This window comes from Oncorhynchus nerka, linkage group LG27 (assembly GCF_034236695.1).
Source record: "Oncorhynchus nerka isolate Pitt River linkage group LG27, Oner_Uvic_2.0, whole genome shotgun sequence".
NCBI classification, from domain to species: Eukaryota; Metazoa; Chordata; class Actinopteri; order Salmoniformes; family Salmonidae; genus Oncorhynchus; species Oncorhynchus nerka.
The window spans coordinates 61354270-61371542 of NC_088422.1; the positions used below are offsets into that span (position 1 = coordinate 61354270).

General features: G+C 48.4%; 1 protein-coding gene across 4 annotated transcripts in view; it reads left to right on the forward strand.

Moving 5' to 3' along the window:
- The first annotated feature begins 668 nt into the window (after positions 1-668).
- The window catches only part of LOC115134086 (protein MTSS 2-like), a 91578-nt gene continuing 74973 nt past the window's right edge, over positions 669-17273 (forward strand). For 2 of the 4 annotated variants that reach the window (XM_065011864.1, XM_065011865.1), the window contains exons 1-3: positions 669-1222; positions 11419-11480; positions 11696-11769. In XM_065011864.1, the coding sequence (XP_064867936.1) occupies positions 1154-1222; positions 11419-11480; positions 11696-11769 (205 nt within the window). In that variant the 5' untranslated portion in view covers positions 669-1153. The remainder of the gene's footprint in view (positions 1223-11418; positions 11481-11695; positions 11770-17273) is intronic. The other 2 variants (XM_065011866.1, XM_065011867.1) reach the window with 1 other exon arrangement.

Sequence of the window (17273 nt, forward strand, 5' to 3'; positions counted from 1 at the left end):
TGTATTTGATTTTACATTTCATAAAGGTAGGCGAGAGACCAAAGCCATTACCTCAATGTCAATGAATGAGGCACAGGGAACGAGTGGAACATGATTTATAATCCAGAGGGTTGACTGTGTGGATATGCCCGAAAAAAATTCTCTATCCAAGAACGGATGAGATGATTATAATATAGTTATGCAGTGGTCTGCATATTAACTCAGATATTACACTGTAGATTAATTAATCAAGGTTTAACGACCAGTTTACAAACGGGTTTGTCACAGACAGCATATTTTTGTTTGTTTAGGTTTAATAATCCAAAAGGCTATTCGAGACTCCATTGGTTTTTATATCAAACATAATAGAAAGCATGTTTGTTGATCCTGTAGTGTTGTGTAATAGCCATAATGTGTGAAACGCTCTAATGAATCGAACCACAATTGAGGCATCACAAAGCAATTCCCCTGTGCACAGGTGCATTCGCCATGCGTCTCCGCTATCGCATTGACATGTTTGATGGGCTAGTGTGTCTGTCTGTCTGCGTGTGTGTGTGTGTGTGTGTGTATGCGCATGCACCCCCGCGGTTAACCCCTCCCCCCAAACACCACCTCCATGTGACAAGAGAGCTGTCCGGCCCCTTTCGATTCCCATAGATCGAATTACTGGCTCTGCTCAAGCCGCAGCACAGCCCACTGCCTCTTCTCCAATCACCGGTAAGCCTCGCGCTCCCCGGGTAGGCCTACTCACCAACCTACTGTCTCACATTTTGATACATCACTCCGGAGCTATTACCTCTCATCAACCCCAACTCGATTTTTCCTTGCTATCCGAAGATGAGAGTGTACATCGCGGTGCCCTCTGCATGCTTTACCTCCTAACTCGGGCTCTAGACCCGCAGCTGGGACCAGAGAGAGAGTAACCTATCTCTTCTCTCATCATCACTCGCTTGGTGTTCTACGGACACCGGGACCGAGCCGACAGTCGACCACAATAATTGTACCGTATTTGTGTATCATTTCTCTTTCTTCGTCCTCATCCTGTCTTTCACGCTGGGCACAGACAGGGAAGGAGAGAAGAACAAGGCTTCGCAATCGCTATTTCTACCGTGGAAATACATTTGGTGGGGTTTTGTGCCCTGTCCGTATTTGGTGAACCCTGGATTTAGTGAACATGGAGACGGTGGAGAAGGAGTGCGGGGCGTTAGGTGGACTATTCCAGGCGATTGTCAATGATATGAAGGTAGGTCGGGCATCATTATGACCGAAAAATGTTTTTGTTTGTTGCCTGCATTTGTGAGCTGCTTGTTTTCACCCTCGAGGACATGGAACCGTTATTCTGTCACAGTGCGTCGAAAGGCTACCTACCTGATAGTAACTTCCCCCAGCAAGGTTTGCGCATTCTGTCGCGTCATTGCTTTGGAAATGTTGCTTTGACAGCTACTATAATTGAATCCAATTGCTCGATCACCATTGCATGTGCTTTGTGTGTGTCAGAGCGTTGGTTTACTCTGCATAGATCAGGTTAAACCTAGTGCGTGTTAGGGTAAGCATGTGCATTCGAACACGATATGGATTATAACCATATGGATAATTTATGATTGAATACATGTGCATGTATTCGGCTTTTATTATTAACACAAAATAAATGAATGTTAAGCTGTCAGATTTAACCATGCCATTTTCACATGTCCCATGCTTTTTGTTGTTGTTGTTGCGTGCCGGTAATAAAAACCGCTGTTATAAGCTCTCCCGTTTTGTAGAAAGCAGCACCATTGATTTTCTGCCAAGCTGATTTTTCTTTTAAAGAGACCGTGTGAGGTAAGCATGAGCTCCTCGAAAGCCATCACGCGTCCAGCAGTGCACACCGCTGTGCCTGTCTGAATGGCCCATGGTGTCAGTCTAACCTGCTGTATGGTCTGGCCTTCTTCTCTGGGTAGAGCAGCGATGATCCAGATGAGAAGACAGCAAGACTCCTAGCTACACCCACTGTGACTAACCAACAGATTACTTGGCATACTTAGTATGTGGACAGTCTTACTCCTTGAACAGGAAATGGTAGCGCTGACTTGGGACCAGTAACACAGCTACCGTTGTTTCCATCTCATCATCTGTGCCTTTCTTTCCACTGTGTGAGAAATCATGGGTTTGATGCTGCATCAAGGGATTTCTACGTCATCCGAGCCCCAGTCTCATGTGAATAAGGTTGGAGTAAAGCTGGTGTTCTGCGTGGTTACGGACCATCTGTATCTGTGAACATCATAGGGGTTTGAAGGAGATGGGGACACGTCAAACTGCAACCTCGGATTAACAACATCCTAAAGGAAGAACCGGTGACAACCCCCCTGCACTCATGGTTACATCTCTCTATCTTTCTCTCCCCCACATCCACCATTCTCGCTCGCTCTCTCTCTCTCTCTCTCTCTCTCTCTCTCACGCTCTCTCTCTTGTGCGCTCTCTCTCTCTCTCTCTCTCTCTCTCTCTCTCTCTCTCTCTCTCGCGCGCTCTCTCTCTCTCGCGCGCTCTCTCTCTCGCTCTCTCTCTCGCTCTCTCTCTCTCTCTCTCTCTCACGCTCTCTCTCTTGTGCGCTCTCTCTCTCTCTCTCTCTCTCTCGCAGCTCTCTCTCTCTCTCCCTCTCTCTCTCGCTCTCTCTCTCTCTCGCGCACGCGCGCTCGCTCTCTCTCTCTCGCGCTCTCTCGCTCTCTCTCTCTCTCTCTCTCTCTCGCTCTCTCTCGCTCTCTCTCTCGCGCACGCTCGCTCTCTCTCGCGCGCTCTCTCTCTCTCGTGCGCTCTCTCCATCTGACACACTCATCTCATGAATTATTTTAAGACACATTTCCCATGGTCTTCATCGGATCTCTTACACCATGATGGAAGATACTAACATACGGGTCAAATGGTCACTTCCGCAGCATCCATCCTCCATGGGTCACTAGGCGTCTCAGGTTGGCCATTGCAGTGGTCTTTAGTGGGTGTCCCCACAGCAGAGTGAGATACCACACGGTAAGATCTAAGCCACTGGCTGACTGCTGTGCTCTCATGTAACCCCAGACAACCTCATGACAACCTCATGTTGTCACTAATGACCCACCTCTCAAAGGACTGCTGTTGTTGGTGGCAGAAGAGAGGAAAACACAAACAAACATACACACACACAAATGGAGACCCGAGGATACCCTGTTGTTGGACAGGGATTGTCATTGCGAGGAGGGCCTCCGCTATTTGTGTCTTGATGGCTGGCTATGCTTGAGATGTTATTTGCACTGAGTTTAACAGTAAACTGCCGTCTCTGAACAATTATTATCCTCTCCAGCTGATATATGCCCCCATGACGGCTCAAGACAAAACATCTCTTCACTGAGCAATGAAATGCAAATATGCTGAATGATGCGCTATAGACTTAACACCTTGGGGAGCGCATGCCTTATGTGTGACGGGTCACGTTTACATACGCATGCAATTGATCCATGTCCGAGTAAAGTGTTTCAAGGATGTTTCCCCTCCCTCTCTCCCTCACTATCCCTTTGTTGCAGGGGGATTGACACCCCCATAGGGCATGCACAGTCACTTCTCATATGTGTCTCCTCTCCTAGAATCACTGGCTGTTTACCGGGCTTCCTCTTTGTTCACACCGCAGTAGACATGCCCAGTACAATAGCTGGCAACGCAACTGCACTAACGACACAGTCGACTACATGTAGGAAACCTCTTAATTGGACGGTACAGCGCAACACAGCACAGTGCCATGATGAGTGAACTGGAGGCCTCTCTTGACATTAGCATACAGTACATGAGTCAGATGTTTCACTGAAAAGGAATGCACATTACAACCACAATGACATCAAAGAGACCCCCGTCTCCCCCTCTGTTCTCCAGAGAGAGACCCCCCCCCCACACACACACACACACACCGTATGGTATAATGTGGAAGAGAGGGTGAGTAGTCCTTTGTTTGCACATCTTACTTGATGAGTGTATAGGTGGGGTGTGTGTGTGTGTGCCCCTTTTAAGGAGACACAGACGGGAATATATGTGTGTGAGGGGGCTGGCTGTCTGGCAGTGTTGGCTACAGCCCTCAGGGCTATGTCTTGTTATTACATGGTTATTATGTGTGGTGACAGAGCAAGGATGGAGAGGATTTGATTTGAAAGCACAGGGTGTCACATTCATGGTCAGCTTGTCTCTCTATAGGCTGGCCCAGTGTGTGCTGATCACACGCTCAGTGCAGTGCCAGTAGAGACAGACAGACAGAGTCAGGGGGTACCTGGGACTAGAGTGAAGACGGGAGGCAGGAGAAGTCCACGACGTGGTCTGTTTGCCAGCTGGACTGTTTACATTCTCAGGCCCCGCCACACTTCTTTCCGAGGTGTGCATACCAGTCTGTCTCAGACAGGCATGCTGCCTTCACATAACGAGACACGGCCATCTGGCTCAGAGTGTTTATGTGTGTGTGTGTGTGTGTGTGTGTGTGCACCAGAGTATTCTGGAATGATTGCCTTGTCAAGTTGCGTGTCTTTTTGACGATTCATTGTTTGTGTGTGTGTTATTGGTCATGTGGTAGTCGGATGTTTATTTTCCCTCTGATTGTCTTCTTTGTAGCATGGCTTGTGAGTGTTTGTCTATGGATAATGTTGTGTCGTCTCACCTTTGTGTCAGAGTGGCAACAACGTTAACAAACAGATGAATGTGGGATGAACCACAAAGCTTGTGCTTTCCAAAATACATGCAACGGTTTGACAGTTTCTTCCCATGACTTAGAGAATTGAAACAACCCCATACAGGCACAATGTGTGTGTGTGTGTGTGTGTGTGTGTGTGTTGCCTGGCTAACTTGGGGAGATCCCACAGCATTTCTCAGAATGCGTGTTAACTGCTGCACGTGTGATCCATTTCTGGACACTGCCTTTGGGCCGAGAGGCAGAGGACCAGAGAGGCCATCCATCCTCGTGACTCATGTGTCCGTGCTCCCCCAAAACTATCATCCCGTTTGTTTGGGGCCATTGATGCCATAACAACGTGCAGGGCCCTAGCTCTCTGAATGAGCACCTGTTCTCTTGTCTCTCGTTAGGCTCGTTAGAGACGAATCGACTGGTTTCAGATTGAGGAATCACATTGGGACAGTGCCAGTGGTTCTCAGTGCAGGCTTTGTCGGGCCTGTCAAACTCATCTCATCACATTCATTTGTTGACTGTAAAACCACTCAGCGCATTGATAAGTAAAGAACGGGGGAAAGAAAGGGTTTCAAATCACACAAAAAATTGCACCGTAAAAAAATGACCTACTGGAGGAACAAAATCCACTGTCCACTGTTCTCTCATGCAAAGGTATTTAGTGTGGTTTTCCATTCACCATACCCCTGATGTTACTATGGGGCTACTGGGTCCAGCAAAAAGGAGGATGATGCTGACCCTTATCCTCAAGTACACCCCGACCTCCAACAAGACACATCTGCATTCCTCACTGTCTCTGCATGATGGACAGCCGTCGGCGACCATCCCCACCAATGAGAGTGTGAGGATGGTGTGTTTTAACGCCACGATATACAGTATCTCGGAGTGGTGGCAGTCAGTCACACGGAGGACCTCAGTGAAGACTCCCATTTCAATTAGGCTGAGTGGTGCACCCACTGCCACTACACAAATACAACTTTGGAGACCTGGGACAACTAGACCTGGGATGGAGAGGGAGATAGTCAGTTAGAGAGGTAAGATGGATGACTAGAAGAAAGAAGGGAGATGATGGAAAGAAAGGATGAGAGAACACATGAGGTAGAATGAAAGGCACAAAGTGATACAGAAAGAGACAGGCATATAGAGCGAGAGAGAGACTGACATGGAGGAAAAAGCTGTGCCTTTTCCTATTAAGCGATTTCCATTATTCATTTCTGCAAGGCTGCAGGCTACTGTGGTAAATGGTGAAGAGGGAGATTATCCCCCCCTCCCCCCCACCTCCCTCTATCAATCATTCACACTAGCAAGTCCGATGCACTGTGTGGGTGGGGGTTATGAGATTGAACCAAACCTGCTATTTTGATCAAGTGCCTGGCTTAGCTTGACACTACTGAGACACACTGGGCAGCCCAGGCCCCAGCCAGAGACACCTATAGTCATCAGCCTCCACCGGCCATCCCTCCGTCTCTCTGGGGAGCTCCACTCACCTCCATCCTCATCTCCCATTTTTTTTTATGGCTGAAGAAACAAAAAGTAAGGAGAAATTAGTGGGAACTTTGGGTCTCACCTTTATCTGCTTGTGATGTCTGGGAAGTATAAGGTCAAGCTCAGGAGAATGTAGCAAATGCATTCACATATTTAAGAATTCAACAGAGACTATGATTAACCTTGTCCCATGGTAGAAAGGCCGGGCAGGATAGTTTTGTTTTTATTACTATGTTTGGATTGGTAAGATCCTCTTCCTCCTAGATTATGCAACACGCAATCTTTCTGTTTCATCTGACAACAACTTGCTGCCTGTATCCTGATGTCATTTGAGAGCAATGATTTGCCAACATGATGTAATGGTAACCTAAGGGAAATGTGCTTTGACTCGGATTTTTCACTTTAAAATGTAAGCCAAACAAAAACCATCGATTTCAAAGTTTAACAGACCGTACCACCACGCACAAGGACAACTCTGAACAATTTACACAGAACATTTCACAAAAACACATGTACTGAAAGCACTGTGCAGAAGTAAAGTTCAACCCTAGTTTTTTGTGACCACATTTTCCAAAAACTCCGTTAGAAGCCCAGTGCAGTCAAACATTAGATTTGTACTGTTTCATATATATATTTCCACACTAAATGGTTTGAATAATATTGTGAAAATTATGATATTTCCCTTTAAATGTAAGAGCTGTTTGAAAAGACCGCCTGACATTTCCTGTTTTGGTGGGATGGAATTTTGGCCTACCCGGTGACATCACCAGACAGTACATTTGTTAATTGACCAATAAGAAATATTGTTCTAAACCTCTGCCAATAACAACTCGTTTTCAGTTTTGCCCTCTCCACTCCCGGACAGTCCTACTGGGGACAGTCCTGTTTATTTTTGACCATTTTAATTGTTACCCAGAAGAGAGAGAGTTGGAGACAGGGAAAGTGAGAGGGATAGAGAGAGAGTTGGAGACAGGGAAAGTGAGAGGGAGTGGTTGTCCAGACTGTTTTCACAGTTTTGCTTTGACTACCAGATGACAGAAAGGGGGGGAAAACCAACAGTTATGAGCTGAACATTAAAAGTATGCCAGTGGAAGGGAGGACAGTAGCAGATGACCCAACTGTGGTTTGTGTCATTTTGTTACTTTCTTAATGACTTAATAATTCATTAACAAAACAAAATGTAATAATTAATAAACAAAGTTGGTATCAGTAAAAACACTATAACTCATTTTGTAGGTCTACCTTTACTTGTTACTTCTGTGAACTATATTATCCTCCCTCACGAGGGAGAGAAAAGAGAGAAAATATCTGAAAGATATGCAGGTTTTTGGTAATGGAATTACAAGGCACAATGTTTCTTGAAGTCACAGAAGGGGATCAGTTTCTCGTAATAACAGAGGCACGTATTTGTATCTCACAGGCACTTTGAGATTCCACATAGTATCTATCCTCCGGTAATGTAAACGTTACTGAGAAAACTCCAACCCAGTGTTTGCGTTGTTCATACCAGTAGTGGAGACGTTCTATCTTTGCTCCTGAAACTTGACATCACACTTAGTGCAGTGGAGGCTACTGAGGGGAGGACGACTCATAATAATAGCTGGAAAGGAGCTAATGGGATGGCATCAAACACATGGAACCCGAGTGTTTGATGTGTTTGACACCATCCCACAGATTCCCGCTCCAGCTACTACCGCGAGCCTGTCCTCCCCAGTTAAGGGTGCCACCAACCTCCTGTGACATAGTGAACATTTCTGTTCAAGCAAACTTGTCAGGTGCGTTGCCCGCGTCCAGCCCTCCAGCTGAACACATTTGGTCTGCTGATACGGTAAAGCCCTTGGCGGAATCTATTTTCCCGGGTCGAAGTAGCAGGAGCTCCCCTGATCTGGAGATAACGCATGGCGAGGTAGTAGACGTCGTGGTGGCTCGCGGCTGTACGCGTAGCTCTGCTTCCAATGACTTAATGAAGCTTAGCCGTATGCGTCTATTAACCCTTTGCCCTTCCCAGTCTGTGCCCTGTCCTTGTTCCGACAGCCTGTAAAGGGGCTTCCTAGTAAGCTAGGGAATCACCATTCGTTCCTTGTCTCATACAGTTGCTATAGAGGGAATGTCTACAGTATCCTTTCCAGCACATCCAAAATGGGATCTATTATATTAGCATAAAGACCTGTGAAATTAGCCTCTATTGTGTGGATGTTTTATTTCTCTTTAAAAGTCTGAATTGGCCCGATTTGAAAGAGCTGGAATTGGGCTAATCCACGGTTTATGTCATCCTCCAGAGAACAAAGGAACAAAGAGATGAAGCTGTGAGCTTTTCATTTGCTCAAGTAAATATGGTTGGTTCGCTCAACAACAGAACAGAATTCAAGTCCGCTGAGCACAGATATAGGCCAACTGGACTGTAAACTCCCTGGACAGTTCCACAGAGTCCAGCTAGCCCATCATGTAACCTACCACTGTTAACCTTTTGAGGAGTTAGCGAGAGCTGGTGGAAGGGAGAGTTAATGCGCTGCATGTCTAGGGGTAGTCAGGCATGAGATGTGTTACTATGGGGTTTTCTGTGTGCCGTCACTACTGTGAGGATGTCTTTATGTGCAGAAGAGGAAGTGTTGATGCAATAGCATGTTATCAGTGGCTGAGTGTCCTTTTGAGGAGTGGCAGCCAGCATGCCCTGGCAGAACACTGTCACTCACTCTAAAGGTTCTATTAACGTTGCAGTTATGTGATGCTACTGTTTGAATGCTTTGACTTCCAGGGACGCAAACAGCAATGTAATGTCAATGCTGCAATGTAATGTAATGTGGACCCGGAGTGGCGCAGCCGTCTAAGGCACTGCAGTGCTAGGGGCATCACTACAGACCCGGGTTCAATCCCAGGCTGTATCACAACCAGCCGTGATTGGGAGTCCCATAGGGGGGGGGGCACATTTTGGCCCAGCGTCGCCTGGGTTACGGGAGGGTATGGTTGGGGTAGAATGTCATTGTAAATAAGAATTTGTTCTTAATTAACTGACTTGCCTAGTTAAATAAAGGTAAAATCAAGATGCAGAAAGATGTGTTGTCTTCACTCTGCATCATCAGTCTGCCTCTGGATTGTTTTTCTTTCTGATTAGAGTGCACCTTTAATGGCTCTGTTTTTTCCACTTGGTTAAGCTAAAGGAAAAATAGCCTGCTCTCTTTACTTGGGAACCATTCAGGCGGCTGGATGGATGGAGAGAGGTACTTATCCCATTGTTTGTGGGTCAGGTTGCAAGTCGAGTAGGAGTGAGTGAGTGATTCATTGAGGAGGATTGGAAATAAAATATCCCCAGGCCTACAATGAACCTAATAAACAACCGTTACACTATCAGGCACCGCCAGGATCCCCTCAATTGGATTAAAATGGCCTAATATGGTGATGAGGGATGGGCTGGTGTGATTGTAATGGAGAAGAGGCGTCGCCCGCTCCGTATCTCCTATCCACAAGGCCTCTCCTGACAGACGTCAGGCTTGCAACATTGCAAGATTAGAGCACTTCAAACACAGACGGCGGACCGCAGGGAAATGCTGCTCTGATTTCGGGCCAAATTAACTGACGTCAAACACCAGGAATGAGACGTCAGATCAAAGGGCCCCCTGTCGCCCCCGTGACATCCCAGCTCCTCTGCTCCGGTCGGGTCCTGCCCATTAAATGCTCCTCTTCATCCTCTCTCTTTCCTGTCTCCCTCTCTTCCATTCTCTTTCCCTTTCCACCATATCCCCCTTTCCCTTCTCTCCTGTCTCTTTTGTCTTTTCCTCCCGCTATCTCCCTGGCTCTTATCCCCTCACCCCCTCTCTCCCTGCATGCTGGGGCTTTGGAGACGGCAGGGGGACTTGGGTGCACTTGCTCATGTAGATCTCCGACCCCCAGCTGTGCTGTGGAGTGAGGCTTATTTCAGCCTTGGACACACAGCGGTCTGATCTGCTGCTCTCAAATCCGGGCCGGAGCGTCTGACAACAAAGGCAGAGAGAGGTGCGGAGGGCTCGAAACACACTCTGCCCTGCAGGTAGAAGAGATGTTATAGTCAACATGTAACACCATGTACTCACAGGAGGTTGTTGGCAGCTTAGTTGGGGAGGACGTGTCCGTGGTAACGGCTGGAGCGGAATGGGTGGAACGGTATCAAACACATGGTTTCCACCTGTTTGATGCCGTTCCATTCACTCCGTTCCAGCCATTATTATGAACCGTCCTCCCTTCAGCAGCCTCCACTGCATTTACTACTATTTACCTCGTGGATCATTTGTGTGTGATAATGGGTGTGAACAAAGAGGAAATGACACGTAAATAGGGGGAAAGAGAGAAGAGAACTTCACAAGGTCATTTTGGGGTGCAAATATCGTGTTTGATTTGCGTTGCCATTCATTGCTTCCTTTGATATCTGCCCGGTGCCGGGGGCTGGTGGAAACAGAGGATGTGTTGCCCAATCACAGACAGTGATGACTCAGACCAGGGAACACAGACCTTTTAGCAAGAATATTCTGCTGCTCACAGGAGGTGCAATGCTGCACATAAAGTGCTTATTTTATGTCACACTCTTTGAAAAAAGGGTTCCCGTAGGAGAACCCTTTGAAGAACCATCTACACGGAACCCAAAAGGGTTCTACCTGGAACCGAAATGATTCTACTTGGAACCAAAAATGGTTCTTCAAAGGGCTCTCCTATGGGGACAGCCCAAAGAACCCTTTTAGGTTCTAGATAGCACCTCATTTTTCTAAGAGTGTAGTGCGCAAACACAGGTCTAGAGCATACAATGTTGACTTGTGTTGTATGTGAGTTGTGAGTGAAAACGGTGTCACGCTTTTCGTCCTCCTCGTCCGAGGAGGAGTAGGAGAGATCGGACCAATATGCAGCGTGGTACGTGTCCATGTTAATTTATTCAACAGAATACTAAACAAAACAACAACGGAGAATGAAACGAAACAGTTCTGAAAGGTGACATACACTAAACAGAAAACATTCACCCACAAAACACAGGTGGCAAAAGGCTACCTAAGTATGATTCTCAATCGGAGACAACGAACGACACCTGCCTCTGATTGAGAACCATACCAGGCCAAACACATAAACACAACCTAGAAAAACGAACATAGACTGCTCACCCCCAACTCACGCCCTGACCATACTAACACAAAGACAAAATAGAGGAACTAAGGTCAGAACGTGACAAACGGTCAAAGGTCCTGTCAGATGTTTGTACAGATCATGCACCAGTTGCATTGCATAATGTCCTTCTAACGTGTCCCTCTTTATGGATTTATTCCCAGTGTTCATACCCAGTGTGGGAAGACTTCAGTGCCAAGGCCACCAAACTGCACTCCCAGCTCAGGTAAGCCCCAGCCACTGTCCTGTGTCTACTAGAGCTGTGCCCGTCAATGAGATTCTCAGCCAGTGCCATTGACAACAATGTAATCCCCCTCTGTTCTGTTCTGAGGCGCCAGATCTGCTGACTATGTTTGTTTATGTTGAAATGACTGTGGTTGTGAACTGGTGCCAATCATGTGTCTGTCCTGTCTGCTCTGTCCCGCTCTGCTCTGCTCTCAGGACCACAGTGCTGGCAGCTGTGGCCTTCCTGGATGCCTTTCAGAAGGTGGCGGACATGGCCACCAACACCAGAGGTACGTGAGCTTCCAGATGTGTGTGTGTGTGTGTGTGTGTGTGTGTGTGTGAGCGAGCTCGCTCTGAGGACACGGGAGTTGATATGTGCGTGTGTGTGTGTGTGTGTGTGTGTGTGTGTGTAGTGTGAGTTCTGAATGCGTCTGTGAGTGTGGGGATGGGGGTATCCCAGCTGATTTGGGTTAATCTTTGGAGGGCAGCCTTTCCAGAGGAGGATAGAGAGACAGATTTGTGATTAGAGGATCACTCCTCCTGTTGTTGTGTGGACAGATTGTCATGCATGCATCTAGTTAAAGAAGCCACAGAATGAAGTGTGTGTGTGTGTGTGTGTGTGTGTGTGCCTGTGTGTCGGTGTTCCTTTATGTGAGTGAATAATATCAGTTCTACTTGGATACGAGTTAAGGGAACAGATCCTCTTACGTCACACTCTGTGCCGATAGGGATGTGGTTTTTTATTGACAGTCACTTGATAGGATGTTATCAGCTTTAATACATTAGTTTACTGTTTCAAAAGTTGTTTGACACCGTGCTTGAAGTTACATTCTCTGTGAACTTTGAGGAGTTTTCATCCCTGAATTAGCTGTGTTTAGGGAGCAGAGATGGAGATGAATGGAGCATCATCCCACCGGATAATGTGAAGAGGGGAGAACAAAGGCTTGGTTTATAGGACAAGAGAGAGATGTGGCAAGCGGCTGGGCAGCAGGGTTCTTTTTAGCTGGGGGCTCTGGGCATTGTTAGGAGACTGTGCTGAGCTCCTTTCAGCAGTCTTACTAGGGGGAACACTCAGGCTTGTTTTATGGCATGAGCAGAGGGACAATACAGACTGTAGGCCTTATAATGAAGCTACATTTCCTAGGGATATGGAATACTGGGCCCTATTGGGTGTGGCTCTTGTACTGAATGTGTGTGTGTGTGTGTGTGTTTATGGATGTGTGCCTGTGAGTGTGTGTGTGTGTGTGTGCGGGCGTTTGTGCGTGTTTGCCCCCCCCCCTGCGTGTGCATTTGTGTGCAAGTGTGTGTGATAATACAAGTGCGCGCATTGGTGTGTGTGAGACCCCACCAGGCGTTGACATTTTTAATGAGCTGACAGGGTTGGTTGCTTCCTGTCTGGCCTGTAAAAGCAGTGAGGGGCACATCCTAGTGATCCTACATCCTCCAGAGACCACAGGGGCCCACCTAGGGCAGGACACACACACAGACACACACCGCCGGGGACAGAGGGAGGAAGTACACTATAGTGTAGGAGAGGAGATGTAGGAAAGGAGAGAGAGAGATAGGAGGTGGTTCAAGGACACAACGAGACAGAGCAAGGTATTATGTCAGAGACCGAAGAGGAAGGAGATTGAAGATAATGTCCTTTTTTCCTCTCTCTCTTTTTGCTGTAGTAGAAGAGTGTGAGGATTCAGCAGTAATGTATGGAGTTTAGAAATCTCCGGTGCGTGTGTGTGTGTGTCTGTTATTCCTGCCACAGTCCAGTTGTGGCCGTGACTGTGGCAGATGCTAGCTGTGATTATTGGAGATTTGCGGTGGGGACCGTGGGGCACTGCTGCCCCATCGAATGTAGGTCACAGACCTGTGGGCTCCACATGGCTCATCCATGGACACACACACACACACACACACACACACACACACACACACACACACACACACACACACACACACACACACACACACACACACACACACACACACACACACACACACACACACACACACACACACACACACTTGCACAGCATCAGCAGTCAAGGCACATCTGTACAGTATGTTTATCTGCTGCGCATTCCAACACGCTGCATGAGATGTTCTCCCTGTATTGGAGGAGATATGTGGTAACTACAACATACAGTAGAGCAATCATTCTCAATGAAGTGACTCAATACGAACGCACAATTCTCCCTCTGACTGCCTCGTGTGTTCTAATAGACCTTTCCCATGAACGAAGCCAGTTCAATGGTGTCTCCTAAGTAATTGTCCCTTCTGGCCATTTAGAATATGAATGCCTGTATGTATGTGTGTGTGTGTGTGTGTGTGTGTGTGTGTGTGTGTGTGTGTGTGTGTGAGAGAGAGAGAGAGAGCTCCGTCTGTCTGTCTGTCCCAGCCCCACAGGGTGAAGCCGCTCTCTCTCTCCCATGCGCTGTTCTCAGAATACAGTACAGAACATAGAAATAGTTGGTTCTAGTTCCGTGCTACAGAACACCAGCCTCTTCTCTCAAGGAGTGGTGATGTTCTGTGGTTTTCTGTTCTAGAAAAAAAAGAAACAATCCTCAGGTCCATGTGGAGCTGTTGAGCCCAGTTCCCTGCTCCATAGCCATGCTCTTGGCCCAGCTTGAGGCAGATGCTATGCTAAACCTGATCTGGATCCCCACAGGTCCAGCTGTAACACATCTAGATGTTCTGTAGAATCGCGCGTGTGTGTGTGTGTGTGTGTGTGTGTGTGTGTGTGTGTGTGTGTGGAACTGCTCAGATCCAGTTGGAATGCATACAGGTGTTGTGTGGGGATGGCACTGGAGCGAGCCGGGGCTAACAGAGGTTGGCCTTTGGTCAGGGGCCCTATGTAGGCCTCTTCTCTGAGGAGACTGACTGTCAACTAACAGACTGCAGGATCAAACAGACTAGACTGAACCGCAGACAGGACCTAGAGGTAGGTATGGAATGAGACAGAGTCTGAATGTTGGGAGTAGAGAGCGGAGATATGGAGCGAGAGAGGGCGCTATGAGTGAAGGAAAACGTGAGTGTCAACTCCCTGACAAGGGGCAAACCAGGCTTTCATCTTGCTGGTCGGGGGCCGCTGTGGTCCGGGTTGGTGGTTTGGGGTGGGGGTGGGGGGGCATGCTTCCTGTCTCTAATAACCTGTCCTCTGCCTCTCACTGAGCAGCCTTTTACTACTCATCTTCCTCCTCATCTTCCTCCACACAGCTGCACATTTGCACATTTACTGTTACTTTTCTTCTCTCTCTCGCCCACACAGGGATTACTAATTATTTTGACTGCACATTCTCTTTTTAAAAAAATATATAATTTGCCAAACCCTCTCATTTAACATTACATTTAAGTCATTTAGCAGACGCTCTTATCCAGAGCGACTTACAAATTGGTGCTTTCACCTTATGACATCCAGTGGAACAGCCACTTTACAATAGTGCATCTAGGTCTTTTAAGGGGGGAGGGGAGAAGGATTACTTTATCCTATCCTAGGTATTCCTTAAAGAGGTGGGGTTTCAGGTGTCTCCGGAAGGTGGTGATTGACTCCGCTGTCCTGGCGTCGTGAGGAGTTTGTTCCACCATTGGGGGCCAGAGCAGCGAACAGTTTTGACTGGGCTGAGCGGGAACTGTACTTCCTCAGTGGTAGGGAGGCGAGCAGGCCAGAGGTGGATGAACGCAGTGCCCTTGTTTGGGTGTAGGGCCTGATCAGAGCCTGGAGGTACTGAGGTGCCGTTCCCCTCACAGCTCCGTAGGCAAGCACCATGGTCTTGTAGCGGATGCGAGCTTCAACTGGAAGCCAGTGGAGAGAGCGGAGGAGCGGGGTGACGTGAGAGAACTTGGGAAGGTTGAACACCAGACGGGCTGCGGCGTTCTGGATGAGTTGTAGGGGTTTAATGGCACAGGCAGGGAGCCCAGCCAACAGCGAGTTGCAGTAATCCAGACGGGAGATGACAAGTGCCTGGATTAGGACCTGCGCCGCTTCCTGTGTGAGGCAGGGTCGTACTCTGCGGATGTTGTAGAGCATGAACCTACAGGAACGGGCCACCGCCTTGATGTTATTTGAGAACGACAGGGTGTTGTCCAGGATCACACCAAGGTTCTTAGCGCTCTGGGACGAGGACACAATGGAGTTGTCAACCGTGATGGCGAGATCATGGAACGGGCAGTCCTTCCCCGGGAGGAAGAGCAGCTCCGTCTTGCCGAGGTTCAGCTTGAGGTGATGATCCGTCATCCACACTGATATGTCTGCCAGACATGCAGAGATGCGATTCGCCACCTGGTCGTCAGAAGGGGGAAAGGAGAAGATTAATTGTGTGTCGTCTGCATAGCAATGATAGGAGAGACCATGTGAGGTTATGACAGAGCCAAGTGACTTGGTGTATAGCGAGAATAGGAGAGGGCCTAGAACAGAGCCCTGGGGGACACCAGTGGTGAGAGCACGTGGTGAGGAGACGGATTCTCGCCACGCCACCTGGTAGGAGCGACCTGTCAGGTAGGACGCAATCCAAGCGTGGGCCGCGCCGGAGATGCCCAACTCGGAGAGGGTGGAGAGGAGGATCTGATGGTTCACAGTATCGAAGGCAGCCGATAGGTCTAGAAGGATGAGAGCAGAGGAGAGAGAGTTAGCTTTAGCAGTGCGGAGCGCCTCCGTGATACAGAGAAGAGCAGTCTCAGTTGAATGACTAGTCTTGAAACCTGACTGATTTGGATCAAGAAGGTCATTCTGAGAGAGATAGCGGGAGAGCTGGCCAAGGACGGCACGTTCAAGAGTTTTGGAGAGAAAAGAAAGAAGGGATACTGGTCTGTAGTTGTTGACATCGGAGGGATCGAGTGTAGGTTTTTTCAGAAGGGGTGCAACTCTCGCTCTCTTGAAGATGGGAGGGACGTAGCCAGCGGTCAGGGATGAGTTGATGAGCGAGGTGAGGTAAGGGAGAAGGTCACCGGAGATGGTCTGGAGAAGAGAGGAGGGGATAGGGTCAAGCGGGCAGGTTGTTGGGCGGCCGGCCGTCACAAGACGCGAGATGTCATCTGGAGAGAGAGGGGAGAAAGAGGTCAGAGCACAGGGTAGGGCAGTGTGAGCAGAACCAGCGGTGTCGTTTGACTTAGCAAACGAGGATCGGATGTCGTCGACCTTCTTTTCAAAATGGTTGACGAAGTCATCTGCAGAGAGGGAGGAGGGGGGAGGGGGAGGAGGATTCAAGAGGGAGGAGAAGGTGGCAAAGAGCTTCCTAGGGTTAGAGGCAGATGCTTGGAATTTAGAGTGGTAGAAAGTGGCTTTAGCAGCAGAGACAGAGGAGGAAAATGTAGAGAGGAGGGAGTGAAAGGATGCCAGGTCCGCAGGGAGGCGGGTTTTCCTCCATTTCCGCTCGGCTGCCCGGAGCCCTGTTCTGTGAGCTCGCAATGAGTCGTCGAGCCACGGAGCGGGAGGGGAGGACCGAGCCGGCCTGGAGGATAGGGGACATAGAGAGTCAAAGGATGCAGAAAGGGAGGAGAGGAGGGTTGAGGAGGCAGAATCAGGAGATAGGTTGGAGAAGGTTTGAGCAGAGGGAAGAGATGATAGGATGGAAGAGGAGAGAGTAGCGGGGGAGAGAGAGCGAAGGTTGGGACGGCGCGATACCATCCGAGTAGGGGCAGTGTGGGAAGTGTTGGATGAGAGCGAGAGGGAAAAGGATACAAGGTAGTGGTCGGAGACTTGGAGGGGAGTTGCAATGAGGTTAGTGGAGGAACAGCATCTAGTAAAGATGAGGTCGAGCGTATTGCCTGCCTTGTGAGTAGGGGGAAGGTGAGAGGGTGAGGT